The sequence below is a fragment of the Geotrypetes seraphini genome, chromosome 9 (assembly GCF_902459505.1).
Source record: "Geotrypetes seraphini chromosome 9, aGeoSer1.1, whole genome shotgun sequence".
Taxonomy (NCBI): Eukaryota; Metazoa; Chordata; class Amphibia; order Gymnophiona; family Dermophiidae; genus Geotrypetes; species Geotrypetes seraphini.
Window position 1 is genome coordinate 189,967,103 of NC_047092.1, and position 11,500 is coordinate 189,978,602.

Sequence of the window (11,500 nt, forward strand, 5' to 3'; positions counted from 1 at the left end):
GTAGAAGAACATGTTTTATAAAATTGCCTGATATCGTCTGTGTCTCTTGTAGGAGGAGAGGGCACAGGGACTCCAGTCCAGCTAGAAGTATAGGAGTGCTGTAAGGGGAACAGTAGACATAGTGGACAGCAACGTTGTGCAGGAGGAAGTAGCAGCGAGGGGAGTAAAGTGAGATGTTTGTTACTTTCTGTTACTGCCTTTTTTTTCTTCTCTGCACTTTGCATGAGGAAGAAGGAGTGTCTGTTAAATTTTTCCTCCACCCACTACCTGAACGAGAGCAAGTGAGTACTAGCTCAACCCTATCTGGCACCTGAACTTACTCTGCCTTTAGGATCTTGGGCTGTTCATTCTTCTGTTTTGTCTCAATGGGAACCTTCATTGGGCACATCTCTCCAGGTCTTGCCTTCCTGTCTTTTGGCCTCTTCTATGCCTTTCGCTTCTCCTGGATGGTTTTGAAGGGTGAAAGGATTCAGTATGCAGAGCGGAGAAAACTTCGGATACAGTCGGGTTTTCACGGTTTCCTCTGTGCCCTTCCACTTGATGGTGTCTTGAAGGTCTTCTACGGGACACTTGCTGTTATGGCTGAGTTCTTCTACCCCCCTGGAGTCAACAAATTGTATTTCTACCTCCAGGAGGATGCTGACTTACAGTTTCGGAACCCCAATGAGTGGCAGCATGTAACCATGTATGGCTACTTCGCTTTTAGTGGCTGGTTGGATATTGTTAGCCAGGCCTGTTTGCCCAGGCGGCTGGTCTTGCTGGAGCAGATAGGCATCACTGTGGCTTTTTATATCACTATACTGTTGCTTAAATTCCACATGCATGACAAGGAGGAGGTGGAGAATCGGATACACATGCTGCTACTCCTGACCTGTTTTCTCACGTCTCTCATCCTTACTGTTGAGATCTGGAAGCCAAATTATCGGCGGCTTTGGTTCTCCAAGACCTGTTTGTTGATGGTACAGGGTACCTGGTTGCTCCATGCAGCCTTTATTCTGTACCGGCCACCCACAGGCAAGCGCTGGGACAGTACTAATATGGCCAACCTCATGTTCCTCACCAATTTCTACTGTTGGCATGTGGCAATGAATGCGCTGCTGCTGGCTGCCGTTTTTGGATTAACTGCTCTGCTATTAAGGCTGCAGCTGAGGCAGCAGGGAGATGGAGATTCATCGAGGGGCAAGTATCTGCTGGCCTGGAATGGAACACAAGAGCAGTCTGATGAACTGCAGAAGTTAACAGGAGATGAGGAAGAGGCAGAGGAGAAGAGACTGCAGGAGGAAGTGTTATAAATCTGAAGGGGCAGAGAGGCATTGGACCCTCTTAGCATGGTGCAATGCACTAGTGTCTATGTTGACTGAAGAGGCTCCTCAGACTTTAAATAATGTCGTCTTATAAATATTGTAATGCAGGTGTGAGGAAAGGCAAGGCCTTACAATAAATCGATTGATGCATCTTGTAGGTACCACCTTTACTTATTGCACTGTAAGTATAATCACTTATCATGAATTCTCTGTGTGTGTATGTTGGTGATTTACCAATTTTGTCCAATGTGTCTTTCATAATTAGATTGTAAGCTCTCTCAAGCAGGAACCATCTCTTGTGTGTTTAACGTACAGCGCTGCATGTGTCTGGTAGTGCTGTAGAAATAATAGGACTATGAATGAACATATAGCCACAGAATAAATGATGGCAGAAAAGGATCAATTGACCCACCCGATCTGGCTAGCTGTTGCCATCTCATCTAATGATGAATCCCAGCTTCTAGCCATGAAACTTTCACTGCTCGTAGGATATTGCCCCTTATTTTCTTTCTCCCTAGTTCCCCCTTCACCTCCCCTCCCCTGTTGTGCAGCATATCCAGCTCCTCTTCTCTGTGCCCTACATAATAATATCAACAACTACCAAAACTAGAGAGACCGATGGGGTCCCTGCAGCCTGGATGGATAGACCCTTGCCATGACCTGCCTTCCAGTTCCTACTGACTGGCTTCAGGGGCACTGCAGGCTGCTGATACCACCTGCCTACCCCACAGCCTGCCAGCAAATTTTGTCTTTGGGTTTTGGCCAGGTGCTAGGGACCTGGATTGGCCACCATAAGAAGGGACTACTGGGTTTGGACTGACCCAGTAAGGCTATTCTTATGTCCTTCTGCTGTGAAAATGGTGAGTTCTTTCCAATACTGAAATTTCCCATTCACGTATTTACCACGGTGAGAGAAAGTGAGGCTGGACAAGGGGCATCAGAACTAAGGCTGCCAACTGGATCCAGTCCTGGGTTTACCCTGTAGCACACAGAGACTTGTACTTCTGATTTCCCTATCACATTCTCTCAGAAAAGCAAGACTACAAGTCCTAGCCCGCACTAGGGTAAATTCCTATCCTGTGAATCTGGATCCAGTTGACAGACTTAATCAGGACCCCCATCCAAACTGAGCCCACTGTCCACTCCGTCCCTTCTTTCTTACAGCGCCCTATGCCTGGAACAGGTTGCCTGAATCAATATGTCGTGCTCCGTTCCTGGCAGTGTTCAAATCCAAGCTAAAGGCCCACTTTTTTGAAACTGCTTTCAACTCTTAACTCCCCCTCACTGCTGCAGTTACCTAGATCCACTATAACTTCCCCAACCCTGAAATGTCCTGTGTAAATTTAGATCGTAAGCTCTTCTGAGCAGGGACTGTCTATTGTATATTAAAATGTACAGCGCTGTGTACACTTTTCAGCACTATAGAAATAATAAATAGTAGTAGCCTTGCCCTCCCCTCATCAGTTTTGAATTGTTTCCATTTTTCTCGGCTGGATGTACATTTATCTTTTCGGTGAAGAGTATCTCATTCATCTGCAGTTGTTAATGAAAAAAGCAGGTTGAGGCCGAATAATTACATAGAAATTGTATCATATAACAAGTGCCAGTGTGTGAACACGTGACTTAGAAGTATCATATGAGTGTTAATTTGCATCTGTTGGAAGTTATGTGTATAAATAAACTCAGATTGATGACGCAGTGGTATTTGGCAATAACTCTGCAGGGAACTTCATGAACTCACAGTGTGAATTTCTTTCCCAGATAATCTGGCTGTACACAGTACAGGGAGCGGCCAAGTCTTTAAAACTGAATGGACAATTAAGCAGTAAGCCTCGTATCAATTTTCAGAGATTGCTCAACTCTTATTGAGGGCATCTCAGTTGAGATGCTGCTGAGAATAAGGATTTCCAGGGCCCCAAATGGGGGTGAGCCGAACATAAGAATTGCCGCTGCTGGGTCAGACCAGTGGTCCATCGTGCCCAGCGGTCCGCTTACGCAGCGGCCCCCAGGTCAAAGACCAGTGCTCTAAATGAGTCCAGCCTCACCTGCGTACGTTCCAACTTTGTCTTGAATCCCTGGAGGGTGTTTTCCCCTATAACAGCCTCCGGAAGAGTGTTCCAGTTTTCTACCACTCTCTGGGTTTAAAGGCGTACACAGTAGATGACGACAGATGATGGCCAACAAGATAAGCCCAGAGCATAAGAGTTATTTTTAACCAGATAGTCAGCAAAATATCCAGATAGCTCAACACTCCTGAACACAACATATTAAAGATATCACAGAATCTTAGGCCTATGGTATCCTCAGAAAACATCTGATCTGTCATGCACTTTTTAAGAGTTCCGTCTTCTCCGGAACTTTAATGGTTCATGGTTAATGAGGCTTGAAAGCTTAGCCGCCCTCTGCACCGCCTGAGATAATGTTTCAGTCCTCACTTCTGACAGCCAACAAACTCTCCCAACATTTTGGAACTTCAGTTCAAACAGTTCCTCTTTTACAGGAATTTATCACATCTAACCCTTGTACTGTTCAGTCCCACCCACGGGTGATCCCAAACAAAGAAATGTTCTGCTCAGAATGGACCTTCCTCAGATTTCTGACTGTATTTATTTAGGTATTTATACACCGCCTGTCAAAGTTACCTAAGCGGTTTACAATTAGGTACTCAAGTGCCGCTGAATGGGCAGTTTGGTGCTTTAAACCATGACCTGTAACACAGAGCTGACTAGAGAGTCTATGACTGTACAGTGCTTTCTATACTCGTGGTACTTGGGCGATTTACCTACAGGGCATTTTTCAGGTGGTGGTACTTGGTCCCAGCACCTTTTAAGAGAATGGTTGCCGTCAATGCCGGGGCCTGTCTGAAAAAGAAAACATCAATTTTGAAAGAGAAAGGTGACCGCGAAGGTGAGGGAAATGGGCCAACAAGGGGAATAAATGCCCAGACCATGGGGACCACTGGAGCTGTGGGGCCTAGGCAGAGCCATGTAGGTGTTTAAACGTCTCTATCATATCTCCCCTCTCCTGCTTTTCCTCCAAAGTACAGTACTCCCCTGATATTCACGGGGGTTCCGTTCCAGGAACCCCTGCAAATCTTGAAAAACTGTGAATACACTTTGACACACAGCTCCTGATTGGTGAGGCCTGTCTTTAGTGCAGGAAGAGGCGGCACAAATGATTTCCTTCACTCACCAGCACTCCGGCTGCCCTCTCCTGCCCAGTCATTCGCGGTCAGAAAATACCGCGAATGACCGGGACCGCAAATTGCCGACCGTGAATGACCGGGGGGGGGACTGTATACAGATTGAGATCTCCAAGTCTGTCCCCATACACCTTATGATGAAGACCACATACATATTAGTAGCCTTCCTCTGCACTGACTCCATCCTTTTTATATCTTTTTGAAGGTGGGGTCTCCAGAATTGCACACAATATTCTAAATGAGGTCTCACCAGAGTCTTATATATGGGCAAAACTGAAAGGAGCGATTGTAAGGATGACAAACCTTTTTGTGAGGTAAAAGTAAGAGGAAAAGAAGTCCGCTTTGGTTCTCAAAAATAGTAGCTGAGAAGGTAAGGAATAAGAAGTTAGCTTTCATAAACTATAAAAGAATGAAGAAATATCTGGAAAAGTTAAGAGAGGCTGGTCGTTTAGTCAGGAAAGTAAAGATGCAAATGGAATTAAAAATAGCTGACTCAGTAAAATGGGGAGACAAGACTTTTTTAGATATATTAGTGATAGGAAGAAGTGCAAAAGTGGCATTGTGAGACTCAAAGGTGAAGGGGAGGAATATGTTGAAGCTGACAAAGAAAAGGCCAAAAGGTGACAGCGAAAGCTAGAAGGATGCTAGGGTGCTTAAGGAGAGGTATGGCCAGTAGGAAAAAGGAGGTATGCCTCTTTATAAGACTTTGGTGAGACCTCATTTAGAATATTGTGTAAAATTCTAGAGGCCCCACCTTCAAAAAGATATAAAAAGAATGGAGTTGGTCCAGAGGAAGGCTTCTAAAATGGTGTGTGATCTGTATCATAAGGCGTATGGGGACAGACTTAAAGATCTCAATCTGTATACTTTTTAAGAATGGCGGGAGAGGGGAAATATGATAGAAATGTTTAAATACCTATGTAATGTAAATGCGCACGAGACGAGTCTCTTTCATTTGAAAGGAAACTCTGCAATGAGAGTCATAGGATGAAGTTAAGAGGTGATTGGTCTCCGGAGCAATCTGAGGAAATACTTTTTTATGGAAAGGGTGGTAGATGCGTGGAACAGTCTCCCGGAAGAGGTGGTGGAGACAGAGACTGTCTGAATTCAAGAGGGCCTGGGATAGGCACGTGGGATCTCTCAGAGAGAGAAAGATATAATGGTTACTGCGGATGGGCAGACTAGATGGGCCATTTGGCCTTTATCTGCTGCCATGTTTCTATAGTTGCTGACAAGAGCTACAGATTCTTTTGGAATTATAATTATCGGTGAGAGCAAAATATGTCCTACATTTGATGGAAATTCTACAGTAGTAATGTTATCCAGCTTAACACTTCTTTTCTAAATTGTAATGGAGCTGATTTTAGAATCAATGGTGGGCAAATATTCCAGACTAGAAGCCCCCCTTTTCGAGCCTGCGTTTATCTCCTTACCCCCAACTCACTGTAATATAATCATGCCTAACTCTCTAATCCCCTACTTGTCCTGTTTGTTTAGATTGTAAGCTCTACTACTGAGCAGGGACTGTCTCTTGAATGCTTTAATGTACAGTGCTGTGTACGTCTAGCAGTGCTATAGAAATTATAAATAGTAGTAAAAACATTCAGCATAAGGGGATCCTACACATTCTCACCTTCTAATGCGGTATGTATCATTTAATGTGAAAAATGTAAAGAACGTCTTCTTGCCCAGAAATAACTAAGAAGAAAAAATTTAAAAAAAATTTAAATTGAATCAGGTTGGGCAGACTGGATGGACCATTCGGATCTTTATCTGCCGTCATCTGCTATGTTACGTTGGAGAAACAAGCCAGATGCTAAAGACTAGGATCCCACATATCATAGCATTAAACATTGCAATCCCAACTAGACAGCACTTCAAAAAAACCAAAACACTGCTTCAATGATTTTATGGTAAGAATACTGAAAGGAAAACGTAAGACCTTTGAAATCAAAATGATAACATATTTTGACACCTACCAGACAGGACTTAACAAGGATCTGAATTCTCTATCGTATTCCAAACCACAATATTTTATTGCTCTCTTATCACCCCTCCATCTCTCCTTGTCTTCCACACACCCAGATTTTCATGGGGTGGTTTTTTATTTTTACCTTACCCACCCCTTTCTTCTTATTGAGAAACTGTCATTGGAGTGCTTTAATGTTTTACTTACTTATATATACTGGTATTTGTCAACATTTGCTTATTTCTCATTGGAAGAAGAAAGGGTTACCTTTGAAAGCTAATAAAAAATGCATTGTTAGCCCAATCAAGAGGTGTCACCTTATTTCCTTTGTTTTGTTAAGCATTCCTTATAACTGCTAAAGCTCCATCTCGTGGTACGATTGGTTTACAACACATTTATGTTGAGTGACAAGAAAACTGCAGTTAAATACTATGATGCTTCTGATAACTGGTCCTTACAAAAGATAGTATATTCATCACATGTGGGCTTCAGTTTATCTACAAAAATTGAAAATAGGTCTAGCTAAGAGGAATCTGGATGCTTAACTTTCAAAACTTTATTTTGTTAAAAATGTTTCTAAGGTGCTCATCAAACTCCCCTTCCTAATTTAGTAAATGATTCTACCATTTCATTAATCAATTTCTAGAGACCTCAGAACCACCTCTCCTCCGTCCCACCAAGGGAGATTCAAGTGGTGAAATCCTCACCGGTCTACTATTTTTAAGTACTGTATATTTCTTATCATTTTTTACTTATGATTACTGAATTATTGTATAGTAATGCTGAATTATTCGTTTCTCAGTATGGACTAGCAGTGAGATCCGACATGTTTCACAACAGTTTCATCAGGGGTCTTCCCTACAATGAATCAAATTAATATTAATAGCCCTCACCCATACCATTGCTGAACAAATTCCAATAAAACCTCCTTGCTTACCACCACCGCAGCCGTCCACTTCTTATCCTTCATTATTTGCAAGATGGCGGCCGCGTCTTTAGGGCTCCCATTATATCTACTTCCTGCTAGAGAACTGTCCCCTAGATGCAATTGGTCCGCCGGGAACCCGCCCCCTGCCCCACGGGCGCAGGAACCCCCTGGTCCCATAAATTCAAATTTGACTCGCACTATAATATGCCACACGACCATCCCGGTTCAAAACATGGAAACCCATTCTATTTCTAAGTTCAACCCATGAGGGACTACCGTGTCGAGTCTGTGAATCCATCTTTGTTCCTTCAAGTTAAGATCTCTTTCCGTGTTGCCACCCACTCTCTCAATCTGTTGTAAACTGTCAATTACTCTCCATCTTAATTCAGCTACTGAATGTTTAAAATTAATCATATGAGAAACCATCGGGGCTTGCTTAAGAGTCCTATTAATCCTAGATTTGTGCCCATTTAACTGGATTTTGATTTGGCGACTCGTCCTCCCTATGTATATTAAGTTACAGGGGCACACAATTGCGTATACTACCCATCTGCTGTTACAATTGGTGTCATTCCTTGCCGCAATAGTGGTGTGTTTCCCTGGGACCACCCACTGGGCACCTTCAATCATTGTTTCACACCATTGGCACTCTCCACATTAAGTGTGTGAACCCATATTGGGGACATCAATACACTGGAATTTCTTAAAGTTTAGAAATTGTCCTATCATAAGAACATAAGCAATGCCTCCACTGGGTCAGAACCGAGGTCCATCGTGTCTAGCAGTCCGCTCACGCGGCGGCCCAACAGGTCCAGGACCTGTGCAGTAGCCCTCTATCTATACCCCTCTATCCCTTTTTCCAGCAGGAAATTGTCCAATCCTTTCTTGAACTCCAGTACCGTACTCTGTCCTATTACGTCTTCTGGAAGCGCATTCCAGGTGTCCACCACACGCTGGGTAAAAAAAAACTTCCTAGCATTCGTTTTGAATCTGTATCCTTCCAACTTTTCCGAATGCCCTCTTGTTCTTTTATGTTTTTAAAGTTTGAAAAATCTGTCCCTCTCTACTCTTCTATGCCCTTCATGATCTTGTAGGTCTCTATCATATCTACTCTGAGTCTCCGCTTTTCCAGGGAGAAGAGCCCCAATCTCTCCAATCTTTCAGTGTATGAAAGGTTTTTCATGCCCTTAATCATTCGTGTCGCTCTCCTCTGGACCCTCTCAAGTATTGCCATATCCTTCTTAAGGTACGGTGACCAATACTGAACACAGTACTCCAGGTGCGGGCGCACCATTGCCCGATACAACGGCAGGATGACTTCTCTCATTCTGGTCGTAATACCCTTCTTAATAATACCCAACATTCTGTTTGCCTTCTTCGCGGCTGCTGCACATTGTGCTGTTGACTTCATTGTTGTGTCCACCAGTACACCCAAATCTCTTTCAAGGTTACTTCCCTCTAATACTAATCCCCCCCCCCCCCATTTGGTAGCTGAACATCGGGTTCTTTCTCCCTATATGCATGACCTTGCATTTCCCTACATTGAAGTCCATCAGCCATTTATTAGCCCACTCCTCCAGTTTGTTTAGGTCCCTTTGTAGGTCCTCCTTTTGAGCAGGCGGTAGATTTCTGGCTAGCACGCACTATAGCGTGCGCTAATCCGGTGCATGCGATAAAACCACTAGCGTAGCTTTGTAAAAGGAGCCCTAAGTTACAAATGTGTCTGCAGTGATTACATCCACCAGCTCATTGGCTGCTATAACAACTGGCACCAGACTTTCAAGTCCATATTTAGACGGTTACATTAGTATTCGCACCCAGGAACAGAATGGACTTCTACTTCAGTGTCAGAAAGGATACTGACACTGAATATCTGACCCTTTAAAAGAAACAATTACGATAAGGAGTAAAATGAATCCTGATAGCTTTTGGCAACAATTAATGCAAATTTTACCCGATTCTCCTTGTGAACTTGATGTGGATAGAATTTAAAAAATTTGGAAAGAAAAATCTGAACTAATCTTTGAATCATTAGCTCCTCTTAAAACTAAGGAGATTTCTCACAAGAAAAAAGCCCCTTGGTATTCTCATTATCATCATCAACTTAAACAGATATGTAGAAAGTTAGAAAGGAAGTGGAAAAAAAGTGATGCGGAAATAGCTGGAGGAGGAAGATAAAGGAATATAATTATGAGATCATTAAGGCTAGGAAAATATATTATGGCAATAAAATGAATACAGCAAAAGATCACAATAAGGCTTTATTTCTATTATGGAAATCTATTCCAACAATATCTGGGCAGGCTGATAAAATTACTAGACCTTCTGTAGAAGAATTAGCTACCTTCTTTAATGACAAAATTGTAACAATAAGGTCATCATTTTCTAATATTTCAGGGCTTGTTGAGCTACCTTGTATCGAAAAATCTCTTAATGAGATTCCAGATATTGGCACAATTTTAGTACAGTGACAGAATGCCAACTGCCGAAGCTCTGTGCTAAACTTGGTTGCAAAAAATGTTTGCTTGACCCTGTTCCTTCACATATTTTTGGTAGTATTCCTACATATGTTATCCCTTGGTTTACAATGTTGCTAAACTATATTCTTACCAGTGGTTTTTTTGCATCAGATATACCCCACTGCTAAAAAAAATTCCAAATTAGATCCAACTTTAGCCTCCCACTACCATCCTGTTGCAAATATGCCGTTGTTAACAAAGATTTTTGAATCAATTGTTTCCAGGCAACTTTCAGAATATTTGAATGAATTTTCCATACTTCTTCCATTTCATCATGGATTTTGTTCAAACCATAGTACTGAAACTCTTCTTATTTCACTAGTGGCAAAAGACCAACAATTTCTGGTCCATGGCCATTGTGCTATTTTGTTACAATTTGATCTTTCGGCAGCTTTTGACGTCGTTGGTCATGATATTCTAATGCAACTATTGATTAATATCAGCTTAGATCAGAGAGTTCTGAACTGGTTCAACGGTTTTTTTTAAATTACGATCTTATTAAGTTCACGCTGAAGGTAAATTTTCTCCATCTTGGTCTTCTGTTTGCAGAGTACCACAGGGGTCTCCATTGTCTCCCATATTATTTAATATATATATATGATAACACTAAAATATTTGAACTTATCTACCTCAAAATCAATTTTTACTTACACTGATGATATTTTCATCTTACTTGATGTTGATCCATCATTGTCGAATTTAACAGCAGATATCAATTCTTGTATTTCAGGACTTCAAGGTTGGGTCTCCTCTGTGCGTATGAAATTAAACACCACTAAAAGAAAACTTTTATGGTTTGGCCCTACTACACACAATTTGCCTTCCTCTGTACAATTAAATTCTGGTGATACTTTAAGAATCCTTGGGTTTGTTTTGGATTCTACTCTTTCTTTGACTAATCAAATAAACAATGTATCTAAAAAATGTTTCTTTAGTTTACGGATGTTGAGGAGGGTTCATTGTTTTTTTCATTAGTGTCACTTTGTTGTATTGATCTAGGCCAGCGATGGCGAACCTATGGCACGCATGCCAACTGTGGCACGCGAAGGCCTTGCAGCTGGCACGCGCAGGGCCGCCATCAGGGCAGTACTACCAGGGGGTGCACAGGAGAGAGAGCTGAACGGGGACGATGGGGGACCCACGGGGTTAAATATAACTCGAGCTGCGAGGCTCGTCTTCTACTCCGACTGCCCTGCCGCTCACATAGCCGATCGGAAATCTTCCCCGACGTCAGCGCTGACGTCGGGGAAGACTTCTGGTTGGCTATGTGTGCGGGGCGGGACAGGCAGGAAATAGAAGACAAGCCTACGCGGCTCGAGCTACATTTTGCTGAGAAAGTTGCTAAGATGGGCTGGGAGACAAACGGGGAACACAAAAGGGGGAGGGAGTGCGTTTTGGACACAAGGCATGAACTTGGGAGAAAGGAAGGGAGAGAAAGAGATGCTGAGGTGGGGGAGGGAATGGGTATTTGGACACAGAAGGCATGAACTTGGGAGAGAGGAAGGGAGGGAAAGAGATGCTGAGGTGGGAGATGGAATGGGTTTTTGGACACAGAAGGCATGAACTTGGGAGAGAGGA

At 42.8% G+C, this 11,500-nt stretch overlaps 1 protein-coding gene across 1 annotated transcript; it reads left to right on the top strand.

Moving 5' to 3' along the window:
• The first annotated feature begins 365 nt into the window (after positions 1-365).
• Positions 366-2,935, top strand: TEDDM1 (transmembrane epididymal protein 1). Its single transcript, XM_033958779.1, has one exon. The coding sequence runs from the start codon at positions 366-368 to the stop codon at positions 1,290-1,292; it is 927 nt and encodes a 308-aa protein (XP_033814670.1). The 3' UTR covers positions 1,293-2,935.
• The last annotated feature ends 8,565 nt before the right edge of the window (positions 2,936-11,500 follow it).

Excerpts from the sequence above, each read along its gene's own strand:
- TEDDM1 (XM_033958779.1), top strand. The coding sequence starts at position 366 with ATGGGAACCTTCATTGGGCACATCTCTCCAGGTCTTGCCTTCCTGTCT.